We start from the raw sequence: 17,500 nt of genomic DNA on the forward strand, positions 1-17,500 counted from the left end.
CAGGCTCATCCTACAACCCATTCTGAAGGACAGTTAGCCAGCTTCGCTATCCCCAGGCTCATCCTACAACCCATTCTGAAGGACAGTTAGCCAGCTTCGCTATCCCCAGGGTCTTCCAAAGGACTGTTAGCTAGCTGGGATATCCTTCAGCCTCTTTTGAAGGACAGTTAGCTTGGACATCCCTAGCACTTAGCGTAGTTTTGTGGGTTAGCTACCGTAATTTCCCAACTATTAGCCACGGCTTATACATTGATTTTGCAAATATTTTTCAGCTACGAGGTCAATACACGGGGGCAGCTAATATGGCATTAATATCCATGAAACACTACCCTGCAGCTTATATACAATGCAGCTAATACACAGGAAATTACTGTACCTTGTACTGGACATCCCTAGCACTAGCATTTTCTGAAGGGTTAGCTAGCTTGGACATCCCTAGCACTAGCATTTTCTGAAGGGTTAGCTAGCTTGGACATCCCTAGCCCTCTGTCCAGAGGAGAGAAGATGAGAGAGATGAGAGAAGAGAAGAGATGAGCGAGAGAAGATGAGAGAAGAGAAGAGATGAGCGAGAGAAGAGAAGAGAAGAGAAGAGAAGAGAAGAGATGAGAGAAGAGATGAGAGAAGAGAAGAGAGCGTGGTAAGAGACGGCGGGTCGGGTACCTGTCTGATGATGCCCTTCACGCAGGCTAGAGGCAGACCCTGGTAATTGGACTTAATGATCCACTTAAGCAGGTGGTGGCCGAGGACTTCAAACACCATACACACATCTGATACACACACACACATCTGTCAAGGTCAAAAACATTATACCATGAACTCTAATGTGCCTACATACACACACGCACAGCTTTCGGTCCTAATCACTAGTCAACAAACCAGCCCTGACAGCCTCATTATGGCTCCATCCAGATTCTATAAAGTACACAAACAAACACACACACACACACACACACACACACACACACACAGCGGCTGGAGCGCGTCTGGGCAGGCTGCCTGCAACAGCAGCTGTGCCTGCTGGTTACAGATAGGCCTTTCAGACCCACAGCAGCAGCAGAAGATGGGCACACACACACACACACACACACACACTCAGCAGCAGAGGATGGACACACGTGTCCTCTCTGCATCAGCACTTAGGAATACACAGCACACTGAGAGCAGGGGAGACAGGGGAGGGCCTGCAGATCTCAGTGTTGGTGCACACACACACACGCACACACACTTGATTTGAATTAAATTCCACTCATGTTAAATGTCATTGATTTTCTCATTGTCTTAAGGCAATGGAGCACGAGGCAAAAAGTGGGATTCACTGACTTCAAATACTCTGCTAATGCTACTTAGTCAAAAATCTCATTCCCTTACACGAACATAATAAAACAACAACACAACCACACATTTCATTCACTTACACTAACATAATAAAACAACAACACAAGTGCATTCTGGTGAATGTTGGACAGGTAATGGAACACCAGGTGAGAACTCCCCATCAAAAGCACCTTAGTGAGTAGAGCCGACCATGTTGAGTGAATAAACAAACTGAATATTGCATCAATGAGCAGATGATTCAATCTGGTATAAATGAATACACGGCAGCGGAATATTCAGTAAATTGATTAATAATGGAGTAACTCCATTAGGGGAAGGGAGAGGGGATATAGGGAGGGTGTGGGTGAGGGTGTGTGGGTTTGTGTGTGTGTGTGTGTGGTGATGGTGGAAAGGAGGTCATTATGTACATTAGATTACATTATTTATCGTTTAGCAGACACAATGACCCAGAGTGGCTCACAGTTGAACAGCTACAGGGCCAGCACTCTGGAGCAACTCAGGGTTGAGCAGCTCACTCTGGGGCAACTCAGGGTTAAGCAGCTCACTCTGGGGCACAGCAGCAGCAGCTCACTCTGGGGCAACTCAGGGGCAGCTCACTCTGGGGCAACTCAGGGGCAGCTCACTCTGGGGCAACTCAGGGTTGAGCAGCTCACTCTGGAGCAACTCAGGGTTGAGCACATCACTCTGGAGCAACTCAGGGTTGAGCAGCTCACTCTGGAGCAACTCAGGGTTGAGCACCTCACTCTGGAGCAACTCAGGGTTGAGCAGCTCACTCTGGAGCAACTCAGGGGCAGCTCACTCTGGAGCAACTCAGGGTTGAGCAGCTCACTCTGGAGCAACTCAGGGGCAGCTCACTCTGGAGCAACTCAGGGGCAGCTCACTCTGGAGCAACTCAGGGTTGAGCAGCTCACTCTGGGGCAACTCAGGGGCAGCTCACTCTGGGGCAACTCAGGGGCAGCTCACTCTGGGGCAACTCAGGGGCAGCTCACTCTGGGGCAACTCAGGGGCAGCTCACTCTGGAGCAACTCAGGGTTAAGCACCTCACTCTGGGGCACAGCAGCAGCAGCTCACTCTGGGGCAACTCAGGGGCAGCTCACTCTGGGGCAACTCAGGGGCAGCTCACTCTGGGGCAACTCAGGAGCAGCTCACTCTGGGCCACAACAGCAGGAGCAGCTCCCTCCCTGGGATGGAACTCAAAACACTGCCATTGGGGAAGTAGTGGTAAAATAAGAGGTGGCAAACTATGAATTCTGTGATCCCGGTAAGGTGGAGGTTGAGTCGGGGAGGTGCTGAGTGCAGGTAGGAGGAGGTTGAGTAGGGGAGGTGATGAGTGTAGGAGGAGGTTGAGTAGGGGAGGCGCTGAGTGCAGGTAGGAGGAGGTTGAGTAGGGGAGGAGGTTCAGTACGGGCGGAGGTTCAGTAGGGAGGAGGTTGAGTAGGGGAGGTGCTGAGTGCAGGTAGGAGGAGGTTGGGGAGGTGGTTGAGTAGGGGAGGTGCTGAGTGCAGGTAGGAGGAGGTTGAGTAGGGGAGGTGCTGAGTGTAGGAGGAGGTTGAGTAGGGGAGGCGCTGAGTGCAGGTAGGAGGAGGTTGAGTAGGGGAGGTGCTGAGTGCAGGTAGGAGGAGGTTGGGGAGGTGGTTGAGTAGGGGAGGTGTTTGAGGAGGGGAGGTGGTTGTGGGGAGGTGAACGTAAGAGGATACGGGTGCCGTTGACGCCGGAGATCTTGAAGTCGTCCAGCAGCTGCACCACTTTCTCTCGGCAGGGGTCGCCCAGGTCACTGTTCCGCACCTGGGCAGGTGAGAGACACAAGAACACTCTTAAGAACACTCTAAGAACACAAGGAACCACTTCCAGAACACATGTTCTGCTCCTCGTCTCCTGGCCCCCCACGCCCTTATAAGAATGTATGCCCCTGTGAGAGCCTCTTACTGTTTAACATTAACTTACGCTTACAGTACTTTAGCTATCTTACACTTTCAGTCAACAGGTAAGTGTCAGTCGCATGAGATTTATAATGAGATTTGATGTATTTGATTGTATGTATGTGTGTGTGTGTGTGTGTTATGAGTGGTGTGAACTCACTGCGCGCAAGAGCTTGATCTCATCCAGAGCCGTCTCTGTGTAGTGCTCTGCACTCTTCACCACCTTCATGGCCACGAACCGCTTACCCCTGGAGTACACACACACACACACACAGAGACACACAGACACACAGACACACAGACACACACACAGTCATTGATCCTGGAAGCACAGACCACAATAACCCAAAACCGACAAGGGTGACCTGACCTCTGCTATTTACTGGATGTCCCAGGCCAGCCAAACAGTGTGTTTTTGTGTGTGTGTGTGTGTGTGTGTGTGTGTGTGTGTGTGTGTGTGTCCTCTACTACTTACTGGACGTCCCAGGCCAGCCACACAGTAGAGAAGTGGCCCCAGCCGAGCTTGCGGATCACATGGTAGCGTCCGTTAAACAGGTCCCCGATCTTCACATGGTGGTAGCCACCTGCGGGGGGGGGGGGGGGGGGGCAGAGTTCAGCTTCACTACTTAGGACACAGTCAGGGTACATACAGGAGGGGACAGAGTTCAGCTTCACTACTTAGGACACAGTCAGGGTACATACAGTCATTTCCTGTGTATTGGCCGCATTGTGTGTAAGCTACAGGACAGTGTCTTATGCAAGTTAAAAGAAACAAAACCGCTTCAATATTACTCCACTGCTTGGTTGAATTTCCCATTGCCCTGCATTCTACTGTATAAGGGTGCATTAACCGTATGTTATTTGCACACCTATGAAGTCGATGTCATTTGTTGGCCGTATCACATGTGAATATTAACTTGTCAAACTCGTTGTGAAGTTTAAATTAACTGTCAGGTTGCATCCAAGCTGAAATACAGACGCTCAGAACATAGTAACATTGTAGCATATGACGGAGGTGGACTGTAGCTAGATGGATGGCATAAAGGCTATGTAAAATAGCGATGTTTCAAAGCTAAGCTTCATCAGAATACAGGGATGTGCCTGCTTGACAACGGGAGAGATAGAACCAAGGACTGACTTTTTGGGCGTAACATTCACCCAGTGAGAACTAACGACTGGTCTTTGGCAATGGCAACCAGCCATTTAGTGCGTGCAAGCCCTGGCCATACCCTTGCAGTAGTCGTTGGGGTCCTCCTGCTCCTCGTCGTCTGAGCCCAGGATCTCGTCCGTCTCTGGGAGGGGGGAGTCCGTCTGCTGGGACGCACCCCGAGGATGGGGGTCAGGCCTGGGGGGGGGGGGGGCAACGTAGGAAAGGGGGGGGTTTCATTAGCCAAGAGATAGACATACACAAACACACACTCACTCACTCACACTCTGCTGAACAACAAGATCACGATTACTGCAGAGGTGTGTTTCAAATTCACAAACATAGGTGAACGTTTGCTTACGTTTGCAAACGGTTATCCGTTAGCCTTGAGTTTTCGGCGTACGTTTAGTAACAATTGCAAACAGTCAGAGGAGGTAGCGCTCCGCACACATACAGTGGAACTGAACGCGAGTTTGACGAAAGGCAACAATGCAGTTAGCATCAGAATGGAATGTTAGCACCAAATCGTTCAAATGTAACTGTTCAAAGAAGACACGACCTTGTCAGTGCAGACCCTTTGGTGTTCACAATACAAGGCAGGCAGGAGTCTTGTGCCTGCGCTCGGTGTTCATCTAGTCCGTACTCTGGATGGATGTTGATGAGATGGAGCAACATTTGCAACAGGAGTCAAGGTCAAGGTCAACTTTATAGTGTATCTGCTTAGGGGGAGGGACCCACTCACACTCCCACACAAGCTGAAAGGGCTGTCCACCAAACAACATCTAAACTCTGACCTGTCCTATGACAAGAAACAACACTACACCGCTCATCAAAAACAGCAAAAGTGGTCAGTCACCACTTATCTGACACACACACACACACACACACACACACACACACACACACACACACACACACACACACACACACACAGAGGCCGGAACAGGCCATTGCTGGGTAAACACATTAACAAGAGAACATCATCAGAGCAGGAGAGGGCATGGTGATGGTTAAGTGAAAGATGCTTACACACACACACACACACACACACACACACACACACACGCTTATGCAACGTCTAAATGGCCAGAGCACATAATAGAGCCGCCTCCTGTGTGCGTCTAACCCACTTAAAGTGTTCTTGGAATCTACCATTTCATTTGGGTCCATTATGAGGATACACTGGCCAAAACGCCCGCCAACACACACACACACACACACACACACACACACAATTACTTTAAAAGAACGGATGTGGATTTTTGAGCAGTTTTATCCCCTGCTTTTCTTTCAGCCGTCAACCAAAGAACACCTCCACTTTGCTCTCTGTAAATCCTCAGGGAGAGAGAGAGAGAGAGAGAGAGAGAGAGAGAGAGAGAGAGAGAGAGAGAGAGAGAGAGAGAGAGAGAGAGAGGGAGAGAGCATTGCTAGAGGTGATAGTAGCTCTATACATGTGTGAAAATGGCCTTTGTCTGTTTTGGTGTGTGATGAGCGTGTGTGTGTGTGTGTGTGTGTGTGTGTGTGATCACGGCGTGCCAAGTGTTTGGTCAGAGGCAACGGCGGGCGTGCATGCGGACTGACGAGGTGGCGGCCATCCCTCTGGACGGACGCCGAGAGCCGTGTGTGTGTGTGTGTGTGTGTGTGTGTGTGTGTGTGTGTGTGTGTGTGTGTGTGTGTGTGTGTGAGCCCTGTGGAGGTGGGCAGCTCGGGAGACGTGGGAGATGAGACTGGGCCCTGCAGGCCGCTGGCTAATTCAACGGGAGATTAGCGCCAGCGTTTACGGCTCTTTGAAGTCTTCTGTGCCGTCCACACACACACACACACACACACACACAGGCGTCCACACACACAGGAATGGTGAGAATGGTGAACGAGCTGCTTACTAAGCGCCACGCTGAGACACTTCCCAAATGAGCACCCACGTTACAATCTAAAACAGGACAAGTGTGTGTGTGTGTGTGTGTGTGTGTGTGTCTGCGTGTGTATTCCAGAACGTGTTTGTGTGTACTACTTTCTTCGTCTCATGCTGAGACACTGAAAGTGAGCTCTGTGTTGCAATATGGAGCAGGACGAACATGCCAGCTTCAGCAATGAGACTCTACATATTCTACAGACACACACACAAACACACACAGGACCCCACTGCAACATCAGCCCAGGGGACTTTTTATAACACAAAGTGAACACACAAGTTGCACACACACACACACACACAATATACGCATCACGCAACAAGCAACACACATACACACAGCTCTGGTCCTGTGTTGGATGGGACTGGTCTCATCTTAAGACTGCTGTTGGGAGTGCTATGCAGCTCTGGATGTGGGTCAGTCATGGTGTGTGTGTGTGTGTGTGTGTGTGTGTGTGTGCAACTTTAGCAACAGTTTCCTTCGAGCCACAGGACTTGGCGATGAAAAAAGCAAACATGTCACATTGAGGCGAGAAACTAGAGCAGCAAATGCAGTCTAATTTTAATACACGCACTCAGGCTGCACACACACACACACACACACACACACACACACACACACACACACACACACACACACACAGCCATGATGCCCCCCCGCCCCCCTCAAGGACACGCTACTGGTTCATACTACTGCATGGCTCCTGATGAGAGACACACACACACACACCCTAAAGTGGACACTAGGGGTGTGAAGGTACACTTACTCATACAGTAATTTCCTGTGTAGTAGCCGCATGATTGTGTATTTGACCATGTTGTCAAAGCTGCAGCTCCGTGCCGATGTTTCTATGAAAGACTCCAGGTTATGCGTAGCCTAGTTAGCGGAATTCCCAGGGAACGCCTTGGAAAAAGAGACATGTCTGTGGATGCCCTTAAACTCTGAATGCCTTGGCAACCTCAGCACAGCACAGTACAGAGCAGGACATATATTGTGTTGTAAAAGATTCAGTGTGCTGTTCAATAACTAAAAGTACATGTGCTTTTCAATAACTAATGACAAGCACACACATTAGGTGTTGTACTGTTCAAAAAATAATGTCACACACTTTTAGGAATCTGTTTAATAACTAATGCAATACACTACAATACACGAGAGAGAGAGAGAGAGAGAGAGAGAGAGAGAGAGAATGAAAGAGAGAGAGAGAGAGAGAGAGAGAGCGAGCGAGAGAGCGATATCACTACAAATAGGAGTCGTAAATTGCCAGCCAGATTCAACATTATGTTAAAATATACTGAAATAGATGTTTCAATATATTTAGCCCAGACGTTAGGCTTCGTTACAAAAGTTGTCCTTCATTAGAAAAGTTGTCAGAGCAGCTTTACTTACGTATGCACACACATGCAAATACTCAGAAATATATACCAACACAGAGAAACATACACAGACAAGACAACACCAAACAAGACAATTTTACTGACTAACACACACACACACACACACACACACACACACACACACACACACACAATGGGCTGATGTGCAGGAGACGTGATGAACTCATTCACCACTGGTGTGAGTTGGGGTGAGCTCGTCTGCGTCTCGTCTTAATTAGGGGAAGCAGACAGAGGCTGCTCATTAGTCAAGCTCAGGGCACAGGAGTGAGGGAACACACACACACACACACAAACACACACACACACACACACACACACACACACACGGATGCTTTACCGCAGCAGCATCTAACAGACACACACACGCAAACATTCACACATTCAGACACACAAGCACAGATATGCAGTAGACTGAGTAGGGAATTGGGGGGGGGGGGGGGGGGCATTGCACTTTTATTGCTGCATCCTCACACACACACACACACACACACACACATACACACACACAAACCCACACCCCTCAGGCATGGCATTGAGCAGATGTTCATGACAAGAGCAGCCCAGAAAAATAGGGCTCATTTGTGTGTGTGTGTGTGTGTGTGTGTGTGAGAAAGAGAGTCCTCTGGACTCACCTGACCTGCACAATCAGCAAATCTTTCTCTCTCACACACACACACACACACACAAATGAAAGCACACAAACACACGCATAGCTGAATGATCATAGACACTCTTGTGTTAAAAGGCCACCTCTGCAATGCCCTGCTGCGCAGCTTCACTGAACTCTGCGTAAGGATGATGGCTTACAAGGTGACTTGGCTACAACAGTGCTGATGAGATTCACCTTTGGGAAGTTTCAGCGACACACACACATACACACAGGTGTCCAGTCCACACACACACACAGATGTCAACTCCACACACCCTGGGTCAGACTGGTGTCCCCAGAGTGTGCTGTTCTGTGCTGAAGTGCAGCGTCATTTGATTTGGCTAGACAAGTGCTAATGAGATTCACACACACACACACACACACACACACACACACACACACACACACACACACACACACACACACACACACACACACACACACACACACACACACACACACACACACACACACACACACACACACACACACACACACACACACACACACGGCAGTGGCATTTAAAGTGGGCATACCCATGTGACAGTCAGGAAGAGGCAGAACAAGAGACCATCAGAAGTTCAAGTTCAAGTTGAAGCTGACTGATATTCAGCAGACAAGACGCTTTCTACCCAAACTGACACGGGCTCCCACGGAACCCCACGGAACCCCACAGAACCCCACGGACTCCCACGGAACCCCACAGAACCCTGGATTGGGGAACTGCCACCGGGTGATATTAGCGCTGCTCCCCCACAACCGGTACACGCAGCTAGTTCCGTTAATCACACACACACACACACACACACATACCATACCACATACCATACACACACACACACACACACACACAGCGGGCTGCAGCGCAGGGTGAGAGTGTAATCCAGGGGTATTTGTCGGGCTGTTAAAGAGAGCCCTATTGATCCCGGATCAATCGATCGGCACGCTGCACACCGGCCCCCACACAGCAACGCTCAGGATCTGTTACTCTACAACACTGAGCTAATGGAACAAGCGTGTTATACACACACACACACACGTGCACAGTAACACACACACACAAATGTGCACCCTAACACACAAACACACGTGCATACAAATGTGCACACTAACACACACACACACACACACACACACACACACACACACACACACACACACACACACACACACACACACACACACACACACACAGATGTTCTCACAGATGCACAAACACACTCACCAAGTCCACCACACTTATACAGACAGATGTATGTGATGGGCCCACACAAAGAAACACACACACACACACACCTGTATTCAAACAGCCTCTGCTTCGTATTCAGTCTGAGAAAGAGAGAGTGATTGCCTGGAGAGGAGGGTGTGAAAAGCCTGTTAAGAAGATGGATGACTGGTGTGCCCTGTACATACACACACACACACGCACACACGCGCACACACACACACACACACACACACACACACACACACACACACACACACACACACACACACACACACACACACACACACACACACACACACACACACACACACACACACACACACACACACACACACACACACACACACACACACACACACACACACACACACACACAGCAGGGTTAACAGCAAATTCCACCCTGTTACTGATGCTGACACACACACAGCAACACACACACACACACACACACACACACACACACACACACACACAGCCACACATACTCCGTGGCAGGGTTAACAGCGAATCCCATCCCTTCACTTAACGGCAGTAAGCACAGGAGATGAATCCTGCCTGACATCAACACGCCCACATACAGACACACACACACACACACACACACACACAAACAAACACACACACACACACACACACACACACACACACACACGCCTTATGAAGCCAGCACTCCCATATTTGATTAAGTAGAGAGGACATCAGAAGAGTCAAACATGAAGAAGGACTGTCTGGGAGAAGACAGGATAGAGGAGGGACTGATGGAGGTGTGGAGTGGAGGATAGAGGAGAGGTTGGGGGAAGAAGACAGGATAGGGGAGGAGCTGGTGGAGGTGTGGAGTGGAGGATAGAGGAGAGGCAGGTAGAGAAAAAGAATTCAGAGGAGAACAGAACAGAACCTCGACACCAGCAGCTTTCACATTCACATACAGTATGTGTGAATAGCACGGCTACAATAGAAACACAGCTATTGCATTATACAGTGAATGTATGTGTACAGCGTAGCTATATTATATTAGATACACAGCTACTACATTATACTGTACAGTGAATGCATGTGTACAGCATAGCTATATTATATTAGATACACAGCTATTACATTATACAGTGAATGTATGTATACAACTATTACATTATACAGTGAATGTATGTATACAACTATTGCATTATACAGTGAATGCATGTGTACAGCGTCGCTATATTATATTAGATACACAGCTATTATTGCATTATACAGTGAATGTATGTGAGTGAGTAGCTATATTATACAGTGTATGTATGTGAACAGCGTGGCTACATTAGATACACAGCTATTCGATTATACAGTGGGAAGAGAGTGGGGCAACACCACGACAGAGAAAGGGGAGGAGAGGAGGAGGAGGAGGAGAGGAGAGAAGAAGAGGTTTAATATTAATTTATTGAATCAATCCTCCAGAGAGGACGAAGAGGAAAGAGAGGGGGAGAGATGATATGAAGAGAGCAGAGAAGAGGAGAGGAAGGAGAGGAGAGGAGAGGAGAAAAGAGGAGGAGAGGAGAGGAGAGGAGAGGAGGAGGGGGAGAAGAGAGGGGAGGGGGAGAGATGATATGAAGAGAGCAGAGAAGAACAGAGGAGAGGAGAGGAGGGGAGGAGAGGAGAGGAGAGGAGGAGAGGATGGGGGAGAGATGATATGAAGAGAGCAGAGAAGAACAGAGGAGAGGAGAGGAGGGGAGGAGAGGAGGAGAGGAGAGGAGGAGAGGAGAGGAGAGGAGGAGAGGATGGGAGGAGAGATGATGAAGAGAGATGAAATGGACACTAGTGCCATCACATAAAAAATGGGCAGCAGTCACCGTGCTGTTGAGTAACAGTTCAATACATGAGGAGAGAGGGAAGAGAGAAAGAGCGATGGAGGAGAGGAGAGAGGGAAGAGAGAAAGAGCAATGGAGGAGAAGAGAGAGAGAAGAGAGATGGAGCAATGGAGGAGAGGAGAGAGGGATACATGATGGATGAATAAATGAGAGGAAGAAAATGAGATGGGTGTGGGTCTAGAGGGAGTTGCCATTAAGCATGTTCCACACTTTAGTGATGTGCAGAGGAGGAGAGCAAAGGGGAATGAATTAGAGAGGGACAGGCGGAGGAGAGGAGAGCAGTGAGTGGGGGAAAGGGGGATGAATGAGAGAGGGACAGACAGAGGAGAGGAGAGAGCGTAGGAGGGGGTGGGGGCAAGGAGGGCAGTGGAGGGTGGAGAGGGTGGGGGCAAGGAGGGCAGTGGAGGGGGTGGGGGCAAGGAGGGCAGTGGAGGGTGGAGGTAGCTGAGGCCGAGGGTGCCATTAAGTGGGGTCATCCACATGATCAATAAACTGCTACTGATCATAAGGGGGAAGGGAGGAGGAAGAGAGAGAGAGAGAGTGAGAAAGAAACAGGAGAGGAGGAGGGGAGGAGAGAAAAGAGGTAGAGAGAATGAAGAGGAAGAGAGAGAAAGAGAGAACAGAGAGGAGTAAGTAAGATGAAGAGAGGGGGAATAAAGGAGAGAAGCGGAGGAGTGGCGAGGTGAGGCATGCGTGTGTGTGAGGTGGGGAGATGAGGAGGGCATTAAGTGGGTTCATTGAGGGATGTGTGTGTGAGGTGTGTGTGTGAGGTGGGGAGATGAGGAGGGCATTAAGTGGGCTCATTGAGGGATGTGTGTGTGAGGTGTGAGGTGTGTGTGTGAGGTGGGGAGATGAGGAGGGCATTAAGTGGGCTCATTGAGGGATGTGTGTGTGAGGTGTGTGTGTGAGGTGGGGAGATGAGGAGGGCATTAAGTGGGCTCATTGAGGGATGTGTGTGTGAGGTGTGTGTGTGAGGTGGGGAGATGAGGAGGGCATTAAGTGGGCTCATTGAGGGATGTGTGTGTGAGGTGTGTGTGTGAGGTGGGGAGATGAGGAGGACATTAAGTGGGTTCATTGAGGGATGTGTGTGTGAGGTGTGTGTGTGAGGTGGGGAGATGAAGAGGGCATTAAGTGGGTTCATTGAGGGGTGTGTGTGTTAGGGCTTTGACTTTTGGCCAAAAATCATATTCGAAGTTCGTTTGGTTATTAATATCAAACTTCGAATGTATTCGAATATTTGTTAATAATATTTTGACCATTATTTTTATGCTATTGGAAAAACACGCAGCATTCATTAAGCTGAATTTCCTTTTCCTGCTCTCCCTCCGTCTCTCTGTCACTCATGCGTCTGTGTCTCTCTCTCTCTCTCACAAACATACACACACACACACACACGTTCACAGCCCCTCCACTCCGTGCAGACCGCGTCTGTCTCCATGAAAACAAGATCCCTGGAAGCTTGATTGCACCGACATAACGCTGTTCAGGTGGAGGCACTATGCATACAACTTTACCAAACAGTATAGCCTAAGTAGCCTAAACTCATTCTCCATGGCCCGCTTTCTCTCGTCCTCCCTCGTGCGCGCTCAATGGACACCCGTCCCTCGACATGCATCCTAAACCTTCACAATCGTGAAAGCAATGACGCATAGAAGACAACAAGCTAAATTATCCGGTTAGCATGATTAGCATGCTGCACAGATTAAAACTCTTGCATTCAAGTTGATTGACCATCTCAATACCAATGTCTTCCAACTCCAAGACTTAAAAGGGCCTGTCCCAATGAGGAAGTTACTAGCTTACCTTGAAACTTACACACACGTGGCGAAACTGAATAGGCTAGTCAAACCACTCGCTAACATCACCTACAGGAGCCCAGATGAGTAAGCCTAATAGCCGAGCTCATGATTCACGACTTTACCAGATGTGAGAAAGGCAAGCCGCTGAATCTGAAAACAAAGTTTGCATGCAAACACATGTACCAAAAAATAATGCTCATAACAGGTTCGAATATTAAGAGCTGCCTAAAATTCGTTCGAATATCATATATTTTTCAAAAATTCGAATTATATTCGAATAACGAAGTTCGGAGTCAAAGCCCTAGTGTGTGTGTGTGGTGTGTGTGAGGTGGGGAGATGAGTGTGTGTGTGAGGTGGGGAGATGAAGAGGGCATTAAGTGGGCTCATTGAGGGGTGTGTGTGTGTGAGGTGTGTGTGAGGTGGGGAGATGAAGAGGGCATTAAGTGGGCTCATTGAGGGATGTGTGTGTGTGAGGTGTGTGTGAGGTGGGGAGATGAGTGTGTGTGAGGTGGGGAGATGAGTGTGTGTGAGGTGGGGAGATGAGTGTGTGTGAGGTGGGGAGATGAGGAGGGCATCGGCGTGGGCTCATTAAGGGATGTGTGTGTGTGGTGTGTGTGTGAGGTGGGGAGATGAGGAGGGCATCGGCGTGGGCTCATGGGCGTGCTCAGTGGGCACCTGGCCGCTGTGTAAAAGCTCAATTTATGAGCCACTTTGACTGGGCCTCATAAGAACAGCGCACTGCACTGCACTGCCTCATGGAGACTCATCAGAGACCGGCCTGGCACAGAGTAGAGAGGGAGGGAGGAAGAGAGAGGGAGGGAGGGAGGGAGAGAGGGAGGGAGAGGGAGAGAGGGAGGGAGGGAGGAGGACAGAGGGAGGGATATGAAGGAGGAAGGGGAGAGTGATGGAGAGAGATGAATTACGGTGATGAAGGAGGCACAGAGGCACGAGGGGCTGAGAGGGCTGGAGAGAGTCTGCTCCGTCTCTGAAGCTCAACACGAGACGGCAGCCTCCGTGGCGACCACAGACAGCCTCCCTTCTCATCAAATCACACTTCAACCCCTGCTCACATTAGACTTAAACCCCTGCTCATATTAGACTTCAACCCCTGCTCTTATTAGACTTCAACCCCTGCTCATATTAGACTTAAACCCCTGCTCATATTAGACTTCAACCCCTGCTCATATTAGACTTCAACCCCTGCTCTTATTAGACTTAAACCCCTGCTCATATTAGACTTCAACCCCTGCTCATATTAGACTACCCGGAGAGCAATATCCTCCCAAGACATGGGCAGCAGCATCGCTCTGAACGTCTGAGTGTCTGAACAAACAAGCAAACAAACAGCTAAGCCATAACCATTTCTCTTTCATTTATCCTTTATTTTACCAGGTGAGTCTCACTGAGACTTTATATCTCTTCTCCCCAAGGGAGCCCTGGGCTGGCAAAAAAACAAAAAAACTTTTCAGACAAGCCAGAGTAGACGGAGGACTGCTTTCAGACAGAGCCCTGATCAATGTGCCCAGAGACGTCTGCGAAGCTCTCGCTCCTCAAAGGCGCTTTTCAATACGCCTGTCTGGGACAATTATGAGCCCCTGTTGGTCAATAACGAGGACGAGAGCTGCAGGGTTATTGACAGAAATTACAGAAGTCAAAGGAAAAAGATTTCACTCACAATGACGGCTGACCTATAAGCTCCTAACAGACTCTGTCTGTTACATGTTGAGGGAGAGGCTGCGGTGGTTCGCACACTGAAAACTCTTTTCAATGCGAAGGAACAGTTTATTAGAAGGGAGCAGATGTTTCAGCCGTTCCGGCAATTCTTAATGCTCAAATGCTGAGAAATGTCTAGACTGTTAGTAGCGACCAGCTTGAATATAAAGGTAGCAGCCAGGTAGCCATATGTCTGCTTTAGGAATGCACTGGTAGTGAAATTCTGAAATTTGGCCAATAACGAATGCTGATACCGATATTTGTTTTGTTTTGTGTGTTTACTTGTTTACTATTTCTGTTTAAGAGACAAAATTGGTCTTGGGCTTTTCGGGAAATTTCGGGAAATTTCGGGCATCTCTGAATGACCAAGTCCACAAATAACAACATCTAACTACTGATAGATAGATAGATAGATAGATAGATACTTTATTGATCCCAAAGGGGAAATTCAAGTCAATTCAAACTGCAGACATGATGCAATAAAACAGATCAGCAACAGCCACTGTCATGGATAAATGTCTAAGTTGCTGACGACCAATATCAGTCAAATCCGTCTATATCAGCTAAATCTGCAGGAAGTGATGTCGGGGCAATGCACTGGTGCATCTCTAGTCTGCTGTCTGTGGGATTGGCCTTCAGGGACAAAAGCATTTGATTGAATTGAACGGAATTGCCACACTTTTAATTCCTCTTTTAATTCCTCTTTTAATTCCACCTCCAACCACTTCCTCTCTCTCCCTTCATATCTCTCTCCCTTCATATCTCTCTCTCTTCCTTCATCTCTCTCTCTCTTCCTTCATCTCTCTCTCTCTCTCTCTCAACAGATTCCTAAAAGTGTGTGACATTATTTTTTGAACAGAACAACACCGAATGTGTGTGTGTGTGTGTATTTGTCATTAGTTATTGAAAAGTACATGTACTATCTATCTTCCTCTCCTCCCTCCATCCTCCCTTCCTTCCTCATCCACATTTGTGATTGGAAATTGAGAATCAAACCAGTTTGCACTAGTTTGCTTAAGATTCCTTCCTGTTTGAATGACATGCTCAGTTGCCACGGCGTACAACAACATGCAACAAGCTTCTGAGCTGGAGTTGTGTCGTCTGGTGAGTGTGTTGGAGGCATAGACAGTAAAAGATATGGACAGAGCTATCACGTAGACGGCAGCAGAGACCGAGGAAGCAAATTTCAACGGTTTTTTTAGGTCTTCTTATTCCGTCATAGGTCTCCTGCGCAGGCTCAGTTGTCGTACATGTGACGTAGGCACGTAGTCTGACCGAGTCTGACCTATGGCGACGCTTTACTCTCGCTGGACGCATGCGCCTTTAACACTTTAGCATTGACTTCGGAAAAACGTTAATTACTCAGCCGATAAGACCGTTACGAGATTATTATGTCAATTTCACAATGTAGTATGTACCCCGACAATAGAAAATGTTCATATAAAGGCTTAAAACGCTTCAGCTCTAACGTAATTTGATGTCAAAGTGGCGCTTACGCCCCATAGGATTCAATGGAATGGCCAGCTAGCCACGGTCTTCTCGTTAGCATGGCGGCCGCCATACTGTCTACACTCTCAGAACGTTCGCTGCCCCCTTGGTTGGAGGGGCAGGGTGCATGTAAAGAGCCTGCCATGTTAGAGGCACAGGTGCTTTCCTATCACTATGGACATGTATGCAGAGCCTGCCCTACTGAGCTTGTGTACACTGTGGGCCCTTCTCATTCGTCTTTTTATCTATCCTCATTTCCTTCCTTCTTTGGTCCTCTGGCTCGATCCCACTGATCTAGACACAACACTGGATAGACTATCCCATTGTTGCCGCCCCATCATTCTTTATCTAGATCAGTGGGAACGAGCCGGAGGACTAAGGATCGTGGAGAGAGGAGAGAGGAGAGAGAGGGGATAGGGTTGAGAAGGGGCCTGAATCCGCCCGAAGGAAATGAAAAATAGATTCAGAAAACATCTTGGAGAGAAAGCAAACAATGACCTCAGCTGCACTTGTGCAAGCAACAGAGTATTCGAAGCACCACTGCTTGTGTTGAATCACACACGTTGTCGCAACGTTCGTCTCATTTGCGCTCGACCCAGAACACCTTGGTCACCGGGCCGCTCCTTCTCTGCGTCTCTCCGTTCTGACTCATCCTCGGCAGGTAAGCGTCGCTCATCCGTTTCCTCCCCTTCTTCCTCGGTTCCCCCTCTACTCTATCCGTTTCTCCATCCTTCCTCTCCCTCTCCCCCGCTCCCTCCTTTCTCTCTGTGCAGTGCTGCAGGTCAGAGCGTGTGTGTGGGAGGTTTCTATTTCAAATGGACATCCTTAGCAACCAGTCACTGCCGAGATTGAGCGGACACATACGCACACACACATACACATACACACACATACACACACGTGCACGTACGCATACACACACAAACATACATGTACGCGTACAGATACATACAGACACACAAAAAAGCTGAAAAGCAAATGACAGCGACATTATCACAGATAGGAAAAGAGAGAGAGAAGAGGAAAAAAAGAGAGGGAGAGAGGGAGAGAGGGAGAAGAGAGAGAGAATGT

The 17,500-nt window shown here is 48.7% G+C and overlaps 1 protein-coding gene across 4 annotated transcripts in view; it reads right to left on the reverse strand.

The window, feature by feature from the left end:
* The window catches only part of srpk1b (SRSF protein kinase 1b), a 55,977-nt gene that overhangs the window by 16,589 nt on the left and 21,888 nt on the right, over positions 1–17,500 (reverse strand). For all 4 annotated transcript variants that reach the window (XM_062545386.1, XM_062545389.1, XM_062545385.1 and 1 more), the window contains 5 exons: positions 4,484–4,599; positions 3,730–3,838; positions 3,415–3,502; positions 3,033–3,120; positions 661–767 (listed from right to left, as the gene is read on the reverse strand). In XM_062545386.1, the coding sequence (XP_062401370.1) occupies positions 661–767; positions 3,033–3,120; positions 3,415–3,502; positions 3,730–3,838; positions 4,484–4,599 (508 nt within the window). The remainder of the gene's footprint in view (positions 1–660; positions 768–3,032; positions 3,121–3,414; positions 3,503–3,729; positions 3,839–4,483; positions 4,600–17,500) is intronic.

The sequence above is a fragment of the Sardina pilchardus genome, chromosome 9, assembly GCF_963854185.1.
Source record: "Sardina pilchardus chromosome 9, fSarPil1.1, whole genome shotgun sequence".
Lineage (NCBI taxonomy): Eukaryota > Metazoa > Chordata > Actinopteri > Clupeiformes > Clupeidae > Sardina > Sardina pilchardus.